The following is a 20,101-nucleotide window of genomic DNA, read 5'->3' as shown; positions in this document are numbered from 1 at the left end:
TGTCCGTGGGCACCGAACCGAGCTGCGTCCACGAGCACCAAGCTGGGCTGCGTCCACGGGCACCGAGCCAGGCTGTGTCCACAGGCAGCGAGCCAGGGCCATCTCTCTTCCACTGACTCTTTGCAGGGTTCCGGATTCCCTGCCCCCCGCACTTACCCACCAGGCTCCGTCTCTTGAGAAGCTTCCACCATTACATCCAAAAGCGAAGAGGACTTCCTAGCCCTGGCTGCGTCCAGGCTGAGCCACAAGAAGTGGGTGATCGGCACAGCCATCGGGGTGGCGATGGTGCTGGTGCTGCTGGTGGCCATCCCGCTGCTGGTGCACAGCTCCAAGGCCACCTCGCAGTACGAAATGCTGGGCAGTTGCCGCATGGTCTGCGACCCCTACACACCCCAGACCCACGGGGCGGCCTCCGCTGAAGCCAGCCAGGAGCTGGCCATCATCCCCCCACCCCCGTTCCTGCCGGGGGGCAAAGGGGACCAAGGGAGGAAGGGCAAATCTGGGATCCGGGGGCTGCCAGGTCCCCCAGGGCCACCAGGGCCACGTGGTCCGGCTGGAGAGCCAGGCAGACCGGGGCCACCGGGGCCACCGGGGCCAGGGTCGAGGGGCTACATCCCATCCTTCTACAGCCCCAAGATCGCCTTCTACGCCGGGCTCCGGAAGCCCCACGAGGGCTACGAGGTGCTGCGCTTCGACGACGTGGTGACCAACGTGGGGAACTACTATGAGCCGTCCAGCGGGAAGTTCACCTGCCCCCTGCCCGGCATCTACTTCTTCACCTACCACGTGCTGATGCGCGGTGGCGACGGCACCAGCATGTGGGCCGACCTCATGAAGAATGGGCAGGTAGGAGAACCCCCTCCACCCCCACCCCCACCCCGCCAGCCTCACCTGAAACCGCCCTGCTCCGCACCTCTCTGCCCTGCCCACGCTCCTCCCACCTCACCTGCAACCCGTTCTCCCCCTGGCTCGCCCATCTATCTCTCTCTCTCCTGATGTATTTCGTATTCTCTCGTTGGCTCTGTCTGTCTGTCTGCGTATGCTGTTGCTTCATGTCTCCTTTGCAGTATACTCTCTCTCTGCTTCGCCCTGCCCGGTCCTCCCACCTCACCTGCAACCCACCCCTCTCCCCACTGGCTCTGCCCACCCCACCTGCAACCCATCCTACTCCCCCTGTCTCCGCCCACCTCACCTGCAACCCGCCCCTCTCCCCACTGGCTCTGCCCACCCCACCTGCAACTCCCATTGGCTCCTTTCACCTGACCTGCAGATCCCAGCTCCTGCAAACCCACCCATGAAAGACAGTAGCTTTACCTGCAAACCAGCCAAACCTACCTCCAAGCATACGCTCCCCAGCTCCACCCTGCCAGGATGCCCATGTGCCCTCCCACCTGTGCCCAGCCTTGCCAGAGCTGTGTGGGTGTGATGGATTCAGCGCTTTGGGGAGGGGAAGGGCAGCAGCGAGGGTCTGATTCCTCAGGCCATCCGTCCATAACCCCCATGTGGGAAGGGCTGCCTAGACCGCCACAAACCTGTACAAACAGGGCACATTCTACAATCCAGCAACTTGCTATGTGTACCAATGGAAATGACCCCTTTACACACACTGGGTTATAATCCTTCTATTCATAATGGTGTTTCTTTAGTAACATTGGTAATAATAACGTTTATGTACTGCAATGCTCGGGGTATTGCTTAGAGAAGGCCACTGACTGTGCAGAGAGTTTTAAATTATATAAATATATTTTACATAGAGAGGGGTGTGTGTGTAGATAGCTAGATAGATAGAGGGGGGTGTGGATAGCTAGATAGATAGATGGGGTGGATGGGGATAGATAGATGGATGGGGTGGATGGGGATAGATAGATAGATAGATGGGGTGGATGGGGATAGCTAGATAGATAGATGGGGTGGATGGGGATAGCTAGATAGGTAGATGGGGTGGATGGGGATAGCTAGATAGGTAGATGGGGTGGATGGGGATAGCTAGCTAGCTAGCTAGATTTTTTTTTAAAGAAGAAAATGAAGAGTTTAAAAAATTGAAATGCAAACTAGGTTCATTTAGCTGGGAACCCTCCCGTTCAAGAAAGTCCCTTTAGGCTTGTGACCCAGGGTTGGGGTTAGGATTAGTCGCCAGCTCCTCATACCAGACACCTTGGCTTGGGATCCGACCAGTTTATTTGTATTATTCCTAAAGTAAAATACAGAGAACAAGAAGGCCTGGGCAAAGCAATTCAGTTCTATTCAGTCCTTCCAAATACGGAGGGGCAGGGTCACCCATTCCGTTAAAAAATGAAACCAAATGTCAGAGCATCTGGAATCTAAGAGGTATTTATTGTTAAGGTAGCCGTGGGCTATTTCATTTGTAAAATATTGTGTGAGCAGAGTCAGGGTGTTATTGCAGCAATTGTGAGAAGAAAAATAGATTTTCCCCCGACCCCCAAAATAGCACAAAATAAGATACACGCACCCATCAAAGGAACACACAAATACACACACTCCTGCAGAACACAGAGATGGGTTTGTAAAGTTTAATAAAATGTCGGGGGGTTGGTGTGGGAGAGAAGTTGTTACATTTTTTCAGATATAGAGGAATCAGAACACCGGAGATGGGTTTTCAGACTGTGCTCTATGTTGAGCAAAAAAATAAAATAAGATGTGAAGTATCTGAATCTCCATTGATTTTTCAGGAAGAGTGATGTTATAGAACTATAAGCAGCGATTACGTGTTGTCTGATATGTATTACGTGTGGCTGTTTGTGTGTGTAATGTATGTTATGCTGAGAGTGCATAGGTGGAAAGATTCGTCTAGCGGTGATATTTGTTAACTATACATTCGGAGTGTGTTTGTAGAATACATAACGTACATCAGATGTTTAACAGTTTCTACAGACTAGCCTATAGTCTAATCTATACTATTAAAATATGGTTCTCTGCACACTGTACAGTACGTTATAAACACACCGGTTACATTGCAGGGTCTAGACTAGCAATATTTCACAGAAGGGCTATCGTATTTAATAGCTTAGTGGTGTGTATGTACGTCATTATAGACACACACTTTATGTATCTGTACATTGCACAGAACGTTTGTATGTGTAGCTGGATATTAAATCTACGTGCACACAGGGTTTAATAGTTTAGATGCATTTCAAAGTGTCGCTATAGCACTAAATACTATTCTGCACGTAGATTTACTACATTGCATATGTCTGAGCGTGTTTCTACAGCGATAGAGTCAGCGTTCATGGATACACACTCCCCGTGTACACTCTCAATGTTTCCTCTACAATCCTCCCAAGTCTCCCCAACAGTGGGCAGAAAAACCGGAGATTTTTTCATCCCTGGAGAATTATTTGTCTTTTTCTCCCTTCCTCTCCTATTCCACCTTCAATAAACTCATATCAAATCTTCTCCTCACCTCCACATGCTTTATTAGCATCTTCTCCAAAGCAGGGTCTGGTGCTTTGAAATCCGCTGCAGAGAGCCTGACTCAGAAACACACAAAAATGCCCTGAGAAATATTGTTTATTTCCTATTTTATGGGGTTCATTTTCACACGCCCAGAGAACCTCGCAAAGGCCAGGATTAAGATATTAGTATCAGGGGATTCTTCTTTTCTTTTTTTTCTTTTCTTTTCTTTTCTTTCCTCAATAAAGAAAATAACTCGACAGTTGAGCTAAAACGTAACCGTTTAAGAGCTCAACCTGGACACCCTCTATTTATTAAAGCTAAATAAGCCATTGATCTCAAACTTTAAATGCATCCGCCTCACCCTCCCACCGGCTGCCTGAACTAATGAAAGCAGCACCTTGGAGCAGCCGTCTGTTGTGTCTCTTGAGCGAATCAATAGACATATTTACATTTGATCACCAAGCGTCTCAGCAAATGCTTTAGCCGTGGGATTAGCAGGCGCTAACACCAAAACCCCATTGTTTTCTAGATCAGCAAGTTCTTTTCATATCTACGCTCACATGACGGGGCCCGATCCTGAGCTGGTGCCTACTGAAGCCCATGGGCCTCTGTCACCTTGTGTGATCCTTTACACCCAGGCCAAATCCAGCCAGAATTGGAACTTTTCACACCCCCGGAGCATTGGTATAAACACGGTGAAAGGTGCCGGGCGACAGAGACCCTAATGTAGCCAGGGGCCGAACAATTCTTTGCCTGTGTCAGTTTCTCTCCTTTCACCTGCAGGCTTTCCTGTCCTGTGTCACAGCGGCGATGTCAGTATTTGGGTGCTGGGACCGGCTTTCTTGCCAGCTACCACCTCAAATAAGTCTGGTTTGAAAAGTCCCCATTTGGCTGACCCTGTCCCCTTCAATCAGCAAAAGAACCCGGCCATTAAAATCGCCCGTTTGTCTCCCTGCCAGAGGAGCCCTTCATTATTCGTGGCGCTTTGGACGGCAGCTCAACTAGATAAAACGCTATTGATAGTAAATGCTCATCATCTCCAGGGGCCAGAATTGTAGCTGGTGTAACCTGACACGGCTCCATTAATGTCAGTGCTGATTGACACCAGCTGAGAGTCTGGCCTGTAATATATTAAAAACCCATCCCAGCACCCACCTAGATATTATAGCTTGGAAAGCTGGGATCATTGTAGGTTTGGCCGGCTGATTCCAAGGTTAGAATAAAAGCAGCGGGCTGAAATAGCACTGTCTGAAAAACGGCCCCAGAGGTTGGGCTGATTGTTTTTTGGAGAGTGAGATGAATAGTGACACTTTGGGTGTATCTATGGGGCAGTCACATCCTGGGACACCCTCCTTTCTCCCTCTGCCTGCAAACAGGAAGATTCGCCTGGTTACTAAATAATAAATATCAGGAAGGGTAGAAACGGACAGCTCAGCTGGTGAGATCGGTTCATTCAACGAGTCCCCGGGGACCTGTTTGCAGTCAATTTGTCAGTGGGTTTTTTTTTTTAATTTTATTTTTAATACCAAAACACCCTCCTGTCAAACAAGATCAGACAGGAGATGTTTCCCTCCATCACAGACACTCCACCCGGCCTTTTCGCCTAGGTCTAATAAACACCCTCTTTACTTTTTATTTATGTAGCTCATTTTACCAGGGAATTAAAGCCTTGGTGGAATTTATGTCCTATTGGCAAGAGAGTGGCCGGGAGCTGTTGTAAATCCGCCCTCAGGCAGTCAGATTTGGGTGCTGATGGGCCCTTAGAGAGACTTACAATAAAATGTTTTTATCCATTGCCTTCTGTCACTCCCCCCTGCCCAGCGCCACATCCCCCAGGATCAGGCCCAGGGAGACCACAGGTTCTTACCAGCTAAAATTCCTTCCCTCTCCCCCACCAGCAAGACACGAACTCCCTTCCCCCTGTAAACCCAGAAGAAAGGCTGCCTTTCCAATCCCCCCGCACCGGAACCCACCATTTTCACCACACCTTTTCACGGATCCTGACCATGCAGCATGGGTCAGTGCAGCCCAGGGGTGGGAGACTGGTGGATTTCAGAGGCAATTGTGCCATGCCAGAAATTGTTTGAAGCTGCTAGACACAAACACACACACGCAGGTTCGAGAAGCCAGACACAAACACACACACACACACACGCAGGTTCGAGAAGCCACCTTGTCATGGCAGGCTCAGGTTTGGGGAGGGAACGTGGGCTCGGGGGGATCCTGGAGCGACCCCCCCCCCCCGGTTGATCGGCCAGGCTCCCCCTTCCTGAGCTGACCTGACTAGAAATTGGAGGTCGGGCCCCAGTTACGCACCTCCTCTGCCGGCTCCCAAGTGACAGCCATTTGGCCCAGCGTGTCTCAGAGCCCAGAGCCTGGCGCTGCTGAGTGGTGACAGGTTGAAGGAGTGAGATTTCAAAGTAATTACAAACCAGCTCTGAGATGCTGCATCGAGAGGGGGAAGACATGGAGCCGGCCGCCCCATGGGTGCCAGCTCCCACATGGTCCCTGTCTGACAGGCATGGAGATGAGTTTGCTGGGCCTCAGCCGAGCTCCTAGGAAGGGAGACAGCCGTCCAGGCCGGTGCTAATTGGCAGCTGCAGCGAAAGGCCAAGGATTAAATGGGCCATGGAGATTTGACCGGGTCCTGCCCTTGCCTGGGTCTCTCGAGGTCAGGGGGGTGCTGGCTGCAGGCCCAGCTATCCCCGGGGGTGAGTAAATAGGCACACGACGGTCTCTGCAGCTGTCAATCAAGTGCGCTCCACCAGCGTGAAACTCACAGCAACAAAACCCTCCGCTTGCAACAACACCTCTGGCCCGGGGGTCTGCCAGAGGCCTGCAGCGTGGCCCCAGGACGGAGGAGTCTGGCTCCCCATGGGCGGAGGATGGAAGGCACATCTAAAGCAGCCGTGGACGATGACCCGGTACCTTGCCAGGCTCGGCAGCGTTGGCCTGAATTTACACATGAGGAAGAAGACACACTCTGTGTGTGTGTGTGTGTGTGTGTGTAAGAGAGACTTGTCTAAGGTTGCACATTGACCCTCTGGCAAGGCCCTCACTCAGCTCTAACCACTAGACACCACTCCTCAGAGCGAAGAGTAGGACCCAGGTGTCCTGACTCCTAACCCCTGCACTGAGAGCAAACATCTCTAGCGATGCGGGATCAAGAAGAGACCCTCCTGGGGGCCAGTGACCCTCCATCTGCTGTGGCAGAGGTCTCCTATCTCACCCCTTCATCTGCCACCCAGTGCCAGCCACAGGCAGAGCCTGGCCACTGGCCTCAAGGAACGTGGGGCTGGCTCCAGGCTGGCAGATCGGCTCAGCTCAGAGCCCTGAACTAAAGGAAAGATCCCTCTGCTTTTGCAGAAGACGTGAAGGTACGATATATCCCGCCCCCGCAATAGTTCTGCCCCTTATTGAAATCTGCCCCAGGAGTGCTTCGAAGCCACATACCTCACTCCGGGTAGGCGAGAAAACGCTAGAGGAATTACAGTCAGTTCATCAACAGGCAGCAATTCCTCTTGACTTCTCTCCAGAGGAATTTTAAAAGCACATATACATTCCCCCATGCGCCGCTCGCAGACACACTGTCAGAAACCCCTCCAGGTTGGCCGCTCTGCCAGCTCGGGCTGTGATCCTGTCAGCTCAGCCAACCTTAGCCGGCTCGCTAGCTGGACGGCTGACCGCTGAGGGAAAGCCAAGTGAGTCAGCAGGAGGCACTCACTGCATAAAGACAGCCAGCATCCCAGACCGCCCCAGTCTGCCTCCCTAAAATGCCTTTGGTGGTTGCAAGGAGATGAGCCCTTGTTCACAGCCTGTCCTAAACTATCGGGCAGCCTTAACCGTCTGCCGTGCTCCACCCCAGAAGTGGATGCCTTTCAGTGCTAGTAAGTGATCCCTGTGCATGCTGCTGGTCACTGTTAAAGCTGCTATGCCCCACCCTAGAGGCAGCTGCAGTTTAGTGCTGGCGGAACGTTTTCAGCTCTATATAGGTCTGCAGAGTGCTTTGGGAGGAGAGGGGCTACAAGGACACCTCTTGTGAGAAACAGAACAAGTGGCAATATTTGCAAATGCCACAACAAGTAACGTTGCATTTCAGCCGATCACCAACAGCCTCTGATTTCAGGTGCCTCTGTCTTGGGGTGCCCCGCGTGAGACGCTGAGTGGTAGATCTGCCAGAAGCTGAGCTCCAGACTGGATCTCGGGTGAGATCACTTTCTAATCCACCCTGTCTAGGGGACGTTGGATCCCTTGCACCATTGCAGCTCCTGGGCATCCCTGAAATGAAAACCAGAGCATCAGGCACCAGTGGTGGAGCCTGTTCCCTCTCGAAAGGACTGAGGGGGTTTAGGGAGGTGGACAGCAGTTAGCGAAGCTGGAATGACCCCAGCCCCAGGTCTGCCAGACAGCACCTGGGGCGGCTAGTTCCCGCAGCACAGCACCCCCTAGAATCACACTGGGGCAGTGGGGGTCGGAGCTGACCCAGGGGACAGAGCACCTCTTGCGGAATCAAGGCCTGGGCCGTGAAGGTCTCCTGTCCACGTCCTGAGCCGTGCTGGCCCTGCGGCGTGCGAGATCTGACTGGCTCACAGCACAGGGAGCTGGGGGGTGGGGAACCTGCAGGTTAGAACTGGGGAGTTGGAGCCAGGACATCTGCCTTCTATTCCTGGCTCTGCAAGTCACCCCCCGACTCTGTGCCTCAGTTTCTCCATCTGTGCAATGGGGATAATTATATGGCCCAGCTTTCATTCATTCAGAGTAATTCATTAAAATTGCCTCTTTTGGGGAGAAGGGGCTTTAGCCACATAACTACCAGCAGCGTTGAATGGGAAATAGCCCCCCCAACTCCCAGCTAACTCAATGACCCCCCTCACCCAAGGATACACTTCCCCCACTCTAGTCTGCTCCTTTCTTGGGTTCTGGCAACTGAATCCCAGCATGAGGAAGAGGAAAGTGACAGTTCCCAGACAGATAGAGATGCCTCTGTGTGTGTGTATGTTTGTGTTAGATGGGGTGTGAGCATGTGTGAGAGTCTGGTGTCTCTATATTTGTGTTATTCCATGTGCGTTTGGACTTGTGTGTGTGACCAGGTGTGTAAGAGGGTCACCCAAGCTGTTGCTTATGTATTAATATGAAGAACACCCAGCTCCCCTCTAGCTCTTCCCAGCAGGCACACTCGAAGTGCTTTACAAAGGTCAGTATCATTATCCCCATTATACAGATGGGGAAACCGAGGCACCAGAGGGCATGACCTGCAACGGTTCGCCAGTAGGCCAGTGACAGAGCCGGGAACAGAAATCAGGTTTCCTGAGTCGCAGTCCAATACTCCAGCCACTAGGTCACACTCTGGACCCCACGAGAGACAGTGGCATTTTAAACAGCTGCCTGTGACAGGTGTGGGCAGAAGATGGGGCACTAGAGAGCTGTGTGGCACCAAACGGGCACTTGGGGGGGTGGATTTAGTGGAAAGGGGTTTTCCCGTTTTCCTGTTTTCCCCAGAATGAGTCGGGTTCTGCTCACCGATGCCTAGAATAGCCCCTGAAATCTTGGGATAGCTCAGAACTTGTGGCATTCGCACGTTATCCAGCTATTGACAGACGTGTGAGAAATGCCGTCAAACTGCGCGGAGGGTTAGAGCTGGCAACATTTTTCAGCAAAGAGTTTAGTCGCCGAAAAATGCAATTTTGTGAGGAACTCAGCAAATACTCCCCCCACCCAAAAAAGGGGGTGAAAATTTCTCAACAGTCAAACAAACTGTTTTTCACTTTGACATTTTCAAAATAGAACAGTTTGACGTTTGGCTTCCAAACCGAGGTAGTTTGAAATTCGCTGGATTGAACTAAAAATAGAAAAGGTAAAAACCACCCAAAAACTAACCACCAAACCAAACCAATCAGTTATTTCCCCAGGTCTGCGTCAGGCCATGCAATGACTTTGTGGGGGCTGGCAAAGCATTAACATCTGTGGATTTCTGAGGGGGTGCGTGGGGGGGCGTCTGTAAGGGTGTTACCAGCTTCTTCCTTCCACCTGGAATGCTGTTACTATCTGGGTGTAAAGGTGTGTGTGCTCAGCATGTCAATGTTTGTGTGAATATGTGGGTGTTGTGTTATTCTCTGCGTGTGTGTGGTTATGCAGGTCTCTCTCCCTCGAGGCAGGAGTGTGTGTGTTGTGTTATTGGGTGTGTGTTTGCAGGTGAAGGAAGGTGCAGAAGCGCATTGTATTATTCTACATGGGCAGGGTGCAGGAGCCCGTGTGTTTGCACAAGGCGAGGCCTTGCCTGCTGAGCTCCACGCGAGGCCGCATGCCAGGGACCCATCGGCGGGCTGGAGAAATTCCAGCAAAACAAGAAATCAATCCCTTCCATTCACTTTCCATTTGGAGAGCTCAGCGGCAGGGTCGCCCGGGGGTGGAGGGGAAGTGGAGCAATTTGCCCCGGGCCCTGCAGGGGCCCCACGAGCCCTGGCCGAGAATCCCTTCCCTGGCTAGAGGCGCCTTTTACTCACCCGGTGGCACTTCGGTGGGGGGCCCTTCACTTGCTCCAGGTCTTCATAGGCACTTTGGCTGCGGGTCCTTCAGTGCTGCCAAAGACGCGGAGCGAGTGAAGGACCCGCCGCCGAAGCCTCGGAGCACTGCCCGGTGAGTACAAGCGCCGCAGCGGGTGGCACCTTTTTTCTGTCCGCTCCCCCGGCTTTGCCCCAGGCCCCCTCAATCCTCTGGGCAGCCCTGCTCAGGGGAGGCAGGAGCAGGCTGTTAATCTCTCGTCTCCACAGGAAACGCCCCGCAACGCTTCGATGGGCCCTGGCTGCTTGATTTTTGATTCTTCAGAGCGGGGGCGGGGAAGAAAGATGCCAGGGTCAGCGTGTCCAGGGAGTTTTAGTGAATTTCACGCTGGGGCCTGATTGAGTGACCCAGAGGCTGACCCCTCTGAGCCAGGACAGCAGTAGGGTGAACTTTCCACAGGCCTTTCCTTGCACCCCAGTCTACCCTGATGCAGGAAAAGGAGAGCGCAGTCTCTGGGGGAGACAGCAGCTCTGCCACTAATTGGCTGTGTGTCCTTAAGCAGGTCACTTGCCTGCTCTGTGCCTCAGTTTCCCAGTTGTAAAACAGGGGCCATACCACTCGCCATCCCGGCTGGATGTTGAGGAAGGGCCTGCAGCTGCCACCATCGAGCTCTGCAAATGAACTGTGAATGGAAGGGATCGATTTCTTCACGCCGGTGAGTCCCTGGCATGCGGCCTGGATGCAGCCGAGTCTGGCTCGGTTCACAGAGGGCTGCTCTGCGGCCCACGCCCACCTCCTGTGCAGCATTCGGACTGGCGACTGAAGGCAGTTTGGAGCCGGTGGGGCCCGTGTGGGAAGCAGAGGAATCCAGGCAGAGACGGATTCAGAGAAAGGAACCTAAATCCACTACATAAAGCCCTGCCCCTGCCAGGTTTATGGCCCTACCATAAGCCGCCTGCTGGCAGTTTGATCCCTTTTTGCGTGGTGACAGGCAGCCGTGGAGCAGAGTTTATCCCCTGCTGTGGCAGCTTGAGCCGCTGAAAGGCTTTGGCCCATTGTCAGAGATTTTCTAGCAGGGGCTCAGAGGACGCCCGGACAGGACAGCTGAAGCGAGGAGGCTGGGGGTGGGGGCAGGGCATGGGGCGACTTGCAGGCACTAGCAGGGTGAGGCAGTGCAGGGTGGAGGCCTGGGGCCCACTGCATAGAGGGGCAGGACGCAGGGACCAGGGCCTGCTGTGCAGTGAGCTGGAGGACAGGGGCAGGTGCCCAGGTGCCAGCAGGATGCCAAGCGTCCCCTGCTGTCCCCGGGGGAAGGGAAACCTCTGATCGAGGAAAGGAGCCGATTCCTTGGCTGGAGACCAGACGAGGGCCAGTAGCTGCAGTGGTTTAAAGCAGGGTCATCCCTGCCTGCCCACAGCCACTCGTTCGACGGCACCCCAAGCCCAACCATGTTCACGGGACGGGGGCTGGATCACCGGGACGCCTGGCACCAGAGCGACTCACACCCAGCATGCACCGTCCCCCAGCAGCCTCCCTCTGGCTTCTTGCCTGACAACAGCCCATCAGTTTCGCTCTCTGTATCTAGTCACAGCAGCACCCAGGCGGGATTCCTGCGTTTGAGGGTCACGTGCGCCCCAGGGAAAGGTGACAACAAAGAGAACAAACGAGCTACAAGCCCCCTCCCCTGGGTCAGATCCTGCAAACACCTGAGCACCAAGTCAGTGGGACTTAGGTGCCTAAACCCCTTGGAGGATCTGGGCCAAGGAGGCGCAGGAGCATCTGCAAAACTCCGCGTGTGCCCTTCCCCTCCCCCTGCACTGGCTCGGTCTTGTTTTACGTTTCCCGGCCTGTAGTAGGATTGTGTAAAATCTATTACTGGGAGTGATTAATAATGAAAATATGATGATGATGATCAAATACAATTATCAACAGACCTTAATTATATTTCCTATTAATATCCTAATGGAAAAAGTGATCACTGCCCCGAGCAAATTCTTTGAAAACCCCCCTTCCTCGTCGCCTCGGCTGGACTCGAGCTTTGCCTCCCTGCCGTTTTCAGCCTCTGCGCCGTGGTTGCTGCCGGCTCAGTCCCAGGACATTAGCAAGGCCGGTTGGGCGAGGTCACATCTTTACCGGTTTTGGCTAGAGTGGCTGAGCGGAGCTTGCTCCAGCCTGGTTGACGCCCAACGCTCTGTTTCTTAAAGGAGCTGTTTTAAAATTCATGGTAACTCACGCAAATCCTTGAACCCCCCGCACCCGGGCACAGAACGAAGCGCTGCAGCTGGGGGGGCGGCCGCGGTGCCACACACTCCAAACACAACAAAGAGCTTGAATTGTGCCTTTGAGAGCAAAGCCTGACGCATCCTTAAGCAGGGTGCTGCGACCGGCCCCTCCCTAGGAACCCAGCTTCGTGGGAAAGGCCGGGCTCGTGTAAATCTGTGTCAGTTGGGGCTGCACATGCTTAAATATGAGCAGGACTGGGCCCCACAGCATTAGCAATGTGAGCATCAGACGTATCTATTCTTTCCACGGGCTCAAAGTGAGCTCACAAGCCCTCGTATCAGGGGCTGCGCTGACTCGATGAGAGCCAGGCCTGCCCACTGAGCTCCCCATGCAAACAGAGGCCGGGCTGGGATCTACCCCCTTCGGGTAAATGGGGCTGGAGATTAAAGGGACATGCCCAGATCTCCTGGGTCCCAGGCCAGGGCCTGTCATGAGCCCTACTCAGCTGCCGTGGGCGAGTAGTCCTAGGATCCGCACACATTGTCATGCGGAGGTTCCCCAGGATCGTTTATACCCTGAGCATCGTTAGCACCGACTCCAGCCCGTTGGACACTCCCAGCTAAGCACCATTCCCACAGATTGTTCTGAGGGCTGGTGTTTGGGAACAAACGAGGCTGAAGACGGGGAGGTGAAGGGAGCGCTGATGTTCCTGAGACGGGAGGGCGGGTCTCGCAATATTGGGTGTGTTCCTGAAAGCCCCAGCTCCTGGAGTCAGGAGATCACGTGGGATCTGGGCTTATGTGACCAGGCGGGGGAAATGGGGGTGCTGAGTCCATCTCCATGCTGGTGAGGCTGCCTTTCTCCTGCTGCTAATTCGATTGTCTGCTAACAAATAACTCGTGTTAGCAATAACCTCTGTCTCCAGTCAATGACTGTGTTAGTGTCTGAACATATGACACAATTAACGATCATCTAGATTCATAATGCAGTGGTTATAGTAATTATATTTAACACCCAATGTAATTAGTTCATAATTAATAATCAACAATAATACAGTGAGTACATGATAGTTACATAATCATCCAGTGATTATATTAATGATAGTTATGTGGTGTAGAATACTGTACTGCATAAATATAATTACTATAAGCTGTTAATTACGAACTGATCTCTTGATTCATGTTACAATTGTATAGATTCTATAGAGATGAATTATTAATAGTAACAATATAATGACGATCGCTCATCAGGATCCCAAACGAAGTGTGGGACTGGCCCCCCCGCCCCAGATTGTGGGATGGTTTTTAGTCTCTGTGAGTTTTGCTGACCCATCCGCGCAGGACAATTGCTGGCTCTAGATTTCTCCAATATATTCAGGGCGATGAGTCTGGCCAAGCTTCCAGCTTCTCCCCAACCCCCTAATTAATCAATTCAGCCCCCCCCCCCCCCCAGTCCCACAACGGCCCATCCCACAGCCCAGCAATCACTTATTCACTCACATCAGTTCTGCCTCCTCCCAACCTCACTTCTGCTCCTTCTGCAGCTGCTGGGGTCTTTACCCCTCTCTCCCAGGCCTGGGGGCAGGGAGCCCCAGGGAGCCCCCCACATGTTACAGGGAGGAAAGGGATGGGGGAGGGGCAGACTGACCCATTGTTCAAGGACCAGGGGAGGGGGAGCAGCTGGGCTCTTTCTGCTCCCTCCCCCAACCCAAAAGCCCCTCTTGGCTCCTGGCGGGGGTGGGGGGGAGAGCTCTGCCAGCCTCCAGCAGCCATCCTGATTGGCTGCTCATCCTCAGGGTGTGGGGCAGTCAGGAAGGCAGCCGGTCAGATGGGGCTTGGGGGGTCCCACCCCCCACCCCCCAAGGCAGAGGTTCCCAAGGGGGCTGGAGTTCCCCAGTGCCGAGGCAGCTGCCTGGCGAGGAAACGGCTGCCCTGGGGCTGGGGGAGGGGATTAGCCCCCTGACCCACTGCCCAGGGTGGGGGCGATTCATTCCCCCCCCCAGCCCGGGGCAGGAAGGTTTGAACTCCAAGTGGGCCCCAGTCCCAGCTCTGGGCCCCTGGCCGGTGCTAGGCCGGGGTCGGACGAGAGGACCCTGGTGGGCCCCGCTCACCTTCCAGGCACCGTCCCTGTGGCGGAGAGACGCCGAGGCCAGGCCCCTAACTTCACCGGGGCCAAGAGGCCAGTGGAGCAGACGGGTCCCTGCATGGGGCTCACCCACGCCCCAGCGCTGCCCTACCCCACCCATCAGTGGCTGGGGGTGCCCGGTGCCATGGGGGAGGGGTGGATCGCCTGAGGCTTCCCATGTGTGAGCAGGTGCAGGATCGGGGCCACCCCACTGCGCCTCCTTCCAAGCCCCGGCCAGCTGGGGGAGACCAAATTCCCGGGTCCTTCCACACCCGCCAGGAGCCGCTTGCCTCCCCCGATTCTCCGGGAGGCCTTTGGTTCACAGCAGCCGGGTAAGGAGGGAGCCGGGCTGTGGGGCTGGCCAGGCTCTGCCCCCCAACTGGCTGAGGGAGGCTGCAGGTTTCGGTGGCGATGGGGCGCGGTTCGGGGGGGGCCGTTCGCAGGGGATTAGGACACACGGGCAGTAGCCAGCACACTGGTTGCTTGTCATCCATTTCTCTGTTGTGACCTTTGGGACCTGCATCGTGACCCCCGCTGAGTGAGGGCAGGGGAGAGCGGGCGGGGGGGCCCCAGAGCCAGACCCCAGGAGCTCGCCCCGGCTTTGCACCAGCACGAAGGGCTGTACATGGGGCAGGAGATGGAGAGTGGGGGTCCCCTCAGCTGCAGCATTGCCACCCGCCAAGTGTCCACGAGGGGCAGGGGCTCAGCAGGGAACCCCCCCATCTAATGCCCCCCCATCTCCCCCCAGGTGCGGGCCAGCGCCATTGCCCAGGATGCCGACCAGAACTACGACTATGCCAGCAACAGCGTCATCCTGCACCTGGACGTGGGTGACGAGGTTTTCGTCAAGCTAGACGGAGGGAAGGTGCACGGGGGGAATACCAACAAATACAGCACGTTCTCCGGCTTCATCATCTACCCGGACTGAGCCCCCAGCCGGAGCCTGTCGGTGCCCCGGGGGCTCTTGGACTGACGCCGTCTGCACCCCCAGCGTCGCCCCCGGGGCTCCCGGCCTGACCCCGTCTGCACCCCCAGCGTCGCCCCGGGGGCCCCCGGCCTGACCCCGTCTGCACCCCCAGCGTCGCCCCAGGGGCTCCTGGACTGACCCCATCTGCACCCCCAGCGTCGCCCCGGAGGCCCCTGGCCTGACCCCATCTGCACCCCCAGTATCGCCCCGGGGGCCCCCGGCTTGAGCCCATTTGTACCCCCAGCATCGCCCCGGGGGCCCCTGTCCTGACCCCATCTGCATCGCTGGACTGAGCCTATCGGTCCCCCAGTGTGGCCCTGGGGGCTTGGCCTGACCCCCCTCTGCACCCCCAGTGTCGCCCTGGGGGCCCCTGGTCTGAGTCCCTCTGCACCCCTGGCTTGACCCTGTCTGCACCCCCAGTGTTGCCCCAGGGGTCCCCAGACTGACCCAGTCTGCACCCTCAGACTGACCCTGTCTGCACCCCCAGGGTTGCCCCAGGGCTCTGCTGTGGGAAATGAACTGGACAGACCCCTGGGCTCCTGGGGGGACTGTGGGTGGCTGGGCATCTTCTCTGGGACCCCCCCAGATGTTACCAGCCCCCAATGACATGGGGAGGTGGCTGCAGTGGGGGGTGGATCAGGCTGCGCTGGGAGCCCCAACCCACCATCAGCTCGGGGGAGGTGCTAACCATCTCCTTGCAATTGGCGGGGTTGCTGGGTGGGGCCCACGGGGGGGACCCTGGGAAGGGAGGGGTCAGGCATGGATGTGACGCTGGGGGAGGCTAGTCTTTCCCACCCCAGGGGCTCTGCCCCCCACCAGCTTAGGGGGACAGGATGGCACTGGCAGCCTGGGTAGAAAATCCCCCCCAGGAGCCTCCCAATCTCAAATGACTTCACCCTCGTCCAGAGCTGGATGGATGTCGGGGGGGGGGGACCTGGGGAAAACAGCCCCCGGATGCCTAACAGGTCTCCCCTCCCCCTCCCTCCCCGCCAGACACCCTTGGGGCAGGAGAGATGCCCACCTCTCCCCTGGCATTGGGGTACAAATTGGGCATCCCAGCTCCCCCCCAGCTCACTACCCTTGTACAGAGGCCCCCCCAAAGAGGGGAGAACCCACCTACCCCTTGTCTCTTCTCCCTGGATTATACTCTACCACCGTCTGCAGCCCCACAAGTCTCTTGCATGAAGGGTTGTGGGGAGGCCCTAGATATCTCTATATATAGACTGGGGGGGGCCTATTGGGTGTTGCCCAAGGGATGGTCTCATGTCCCATCGACTGGCTGACATGTGCCTGTCTGTATATAATCTTGCCACTGCCTCCTGCTGGAGGCCATTGGAGCTGCCCGAGCATGTGTCATAGACCCTGTATGGCTAAGGGCCGATGGAGAGTCCCCCTCCCAGTCAGCCTTCAAGAGCAGAATGAGACGAGTCCCACTGGTGTAATAGAGAGATGGGCCTGGCTGGACCAGGGGTCTCCCCCATCACAGCTGCCTACTGCAGCGGGGGGCTTCCCTCTGCCCCCATGGCTAGCCGGCCCGGGGTCGGGGGGCTGTGTTGTGGGCTGGGGAGCCCGTCCCACAAGGGCCATGCCCAGACTCTGCCTCAGATCTTCCTAGCGAGCAACGAAAAAAAGCAGTTGGGTCAGAACCAGGTCGTGGAAGAGCAGGCTGGGCCACCCCCCCCCCACTGCTGTTCCCCTCCCCCATACACACAACATCCCCCCCCCGCTCCACCACAGCCCCCCTGCTGCTCCAACATAGATACCGCATCCCCCGTCAGATTCTCCCGCACACATCCCTGCAGAAACACTCCCGATCGCTGCCCCACGCCTGCTCACCCCATGCCCCACTCCCACACACCCACCAGCCAACCGCCAGGCCCAGCCACTCCAGTGGCTCTTCCCCGACTGAGAGAGACCTGGGCTGGTGGCAGGGCGTGTGTGTATCACGCATGTGCTTTGTAGGCACGTGTCTGAGTGAGCACACCTGGATGTTCAGGCAGGGGGATGTGTATGCAAGTGTGCATGTGCATGAGTGCAGGTGTTTGCACACGGGTGAGCAAGTGTGTTTGCACGTGCACAGGGCGTTCTCCTATTCATCCTCCTTGCTCCATCTTTCCCCTTCACTCCTCCATCACCCCAGCCAGCCCATTTCAGTCTCACCCAGTCTTCAGCTCCCCTCCCCCCATTCCCCACCCTCCCCCACCTCCTTTGCACACTCAGAGAGGTCACCCCACCTCAGCACCCCTTCCTCTGGTGCAGAAGTGCAGTTCTGTGCGCGCGCACACACTGCCCCCTGCATGCAAGCCCCACATGCCGACTGCTCACCGACCTAGGGCGGGAGCTGGACAGTGACCTGTTCAAACTGTCCAGGTCAACACACTGAGGAGGGTGCTGGGGCACTTTGGTGCAATTATCCCGCCCGGGGCCGCACATGCCAGGGGCCCCTCGAACCCACATCTCCGCTCGTCCGACTCCGTGTTTGATCCACCATTAAAATACTCTGGTTTTGGACTCGCACTTGGAGGGATTTTCTCTGTTCCCACAATACACCCATGCACAGGGCTCACTCCCCTGCCACTGATCGGCAGCCACCTCTGGGGCGAGGCGCAGCGGCTGGTTAACCGCCACACTGCAATACTGCCAGGCCGCAAAGGAGGATCCCATCTCCAGCTGAAGCCCCGAAGGGAAGGATGCTCACCTGAGCTGGGATCTGGCTGGGATGCTGGGTCCCAGCCCTGCCTGGGGGATCCACTGTGATCGCAGCACAGGGGTCCCGCCGGTCCCGCCAGAAGCCAGCACCCCTGATGGCAGGGGGGCAGGGGTGCCAGAGGCTGAGGCCAAGAGGGTTCTGGGCCTGGGTCTGACCTCTCTCGTTAACCCCTTCCTTGCTGCAGGCCTGCCCACCCTTCCCCCACTGATGCGTTTAATGTGTATGACCAAGTCCCTGCTCCAGGATCCCGGCTCCTTCCCTGGCCCGCAAATGCTCATGGCCCCTCCACCCCTACAAAGGTGGCTGCTGGCACTTTCATGCCTTCCTGGCCAGCCCCAGGCAGGGGACTCTCCTGGCTTCCCTGTCTCCCCAGGGTCTGGGGGTGCCCCAGTCCCACCTGCTGCCCACAGAGGAGTCCTTGCCAAGGAGCGACAAATCTGCTGAGAAAGGCTCTGCTGTCGGGAAGCTCACCACACTGAGGTCCTGGGCACTGCTGTCAGGAAGCTCGCAACACAGGGGTGCTGAGTCCAGGACACTGCTGTGAGGAAGTTCACAGCGCTGGGGTCCCACCAGGTTACTGCTGTCAGGGTGATCACAGTTATAAGAAATTTTTCCCAGCCCCCTCTCCAATTCCAGCCCCTTTGCTTGGCCAGTTAGTGTTAATTAACCTCATTGGTCAGTGCAAGTGTCTGTGGATGTGAGTGCGACTCTGCATGTGGGGTAGCAGGGCGGTAACACTCACTCACCCAGGGCAGAAATGCAGCCACTGCTGGGGTGGGGCGAGTCAGCTGAGCACCAGCTACATTGCACAAGGGTGGGCGTGCACCTCACGGGGGTGTTTTTCACAAGATCCCCCCCTTGATCCCACCCTGGCCAGATGAGGGGGCAGCCATGGAGAGGGGACCGGGGGCTTTGATGGTGGTGGAGAGAGGAGAGGCATAGATGGGGCACTCAGGCACTCCCCAGATTCCCCTCCTGCTGCACTGTCTGACGCACCCCTCATCCTGCTCTGAGCATCCCAGGGCTTTTGCAGCTCTGAGCCCTGCTGGCCCCAAGAGAGACAAAGCAACCCCCCCTCCCACCATCCAGCCCAGGGGTGCAGTGTCTCCCCCCCAACCATCCAGCCTGGGGGTGCAGTTCCCCCCCCTCCACTGCCATCCAGCCTGGGGGTGCAGTGTCTCCCCCTGCCCCGAACCAGTGATGGGGAGGCAGTGTCCTGCTAGGTGATTTCGGGTCACACACTAGCAGTTGGGTCCCTTGTGGTACCCCATGTGCTGGTTGGTGCCTGGGGGGGAGGGGGGGAGTGTGGCCACCCCCAACCTGCACTGAACGGGTAGTGTGCCTGCCCACACGTTTGTCTGCCCACACATAGCATGACCTGGGCATCCCTGCTCCAGTTGCTAGGCACGTGTCTGTACTCGAGCCCTGCCTCTACATACGTGTAGCATGTGCAGTGTATCCACCAGCCAGCGGGCCCTGCCTAGTGGCTGTGACAGCTCCGGGCACATGTGTTTCTGTGGGTTGGTGCCCCAGGGGGATATGCCTGCTACCTACTATGTCTGCAGCACGCCCACAATGCACTGCCTGCAGCCACTGGCTCCCCCCAGGCGGTGACGCTCTTGGTGCACACGCGTGTGCTGGCAGACAGGCTATGCACACACAGACCCAGTATCACCACCAGCCCCGTCTGCACCACGGCCTCGTCTGCGCCGGCTGGCCCTGTCACCGCGCTGATGGCTGCCGAGCAGCGCCCGCCTGTAATGAGCTCCCCGCCCGCTGCACCGCAACGCTGGTAATTGGCAGCTCAGGCTGGGAAGGCAGCGCTGAGACAGGGTCAGCGCCCTGGGCCCAGCCATTCGACAAGAGTTCGCTCATCTGCCGCAGCATGGCGGGGAATTCTCTTCCTCCTCCCCCCAGCCTGTCTTTTCATGTCTGTTCTCTCCCCCCCATCAACCGCCCGCTCCTGGAAGAGGGGGCACACGTGCCCACCAGCCCCTCGTACAGGGCTGGGACTGGAGGCTGGTTGGCCAGCGCTGTGCTCTGCATTGGGGTCCTGCTCCAGATCTGGTAGCCCTGGCTGCTACCCCAGGAGCTCTCTGCAGCCCCGAACTCCTCCCCCCTGCGCTCCACAGTCACCACCCTCCCCTCCCACTCTGCCCTGC

General features: G+C 56.6%; 1 protein-coding gene across 1 annotated transcript; it reads left to right on the top strand.

The window, feature by feature from the left end:
• Window positions 1-252: 252 nt before the first annotated feature.
• C1QL4 (complement C1q like 4) lies at window positions 253-15,190 on the top strand. The gene is made up of 2 exons (XM_032785586.2): window positions 253-846; window positions 15,011-15,190. The coding sequence occupies exons 1-2, from the start codon at window positions 283-285 to the stop codon at window positions 15,188-15,190; spliced, it is 744 nt and encodes a 247-aa protein (XP_032641477.1). The 5' UTR covers window positions 253-282.
• The last annotated feature ends 4,911 nt before the right edge of the window (window positions 15,191-20,101 follow it).

The sequence above is a fragment of the Chelonoidis abingdonii genome, chromosome 26 (assembly GCF_003597395.2).
Source record: "Chelonoidis abingdonii isolate Lonesome George chromosome 26, CheloAbing_2.0, whole genome shotgun sequence".
NCBI lineage: Eukaryota > Metazoa > Chordata > Testudines > Testudinidae > Chelonoidis > Chelonoidis abingdonii.
The sequence above is the reverse complement of the archived record's forward strand: the minus strand, read 5'-3'. Positions and strand labels throughout refer to the sequence as shown.

Excerpts from the sequence above, each read along its gene's own strand:
- C1QL4 (XM_032785586.2), top strand. The coding sequence starts at position 283 with ATGGTGCTGGTGCTGCTGGTGGCCATCCCGCTGCTGGTGCACAGCTCC. Across the intron at positions 847-15,010 it reads ACCTCATGAAGAATGGGCAG|GTGCGGGCCAGCGCCATTGC; the intron begins GTAGGAGAACCC and ends ATCTCCCCCCAG.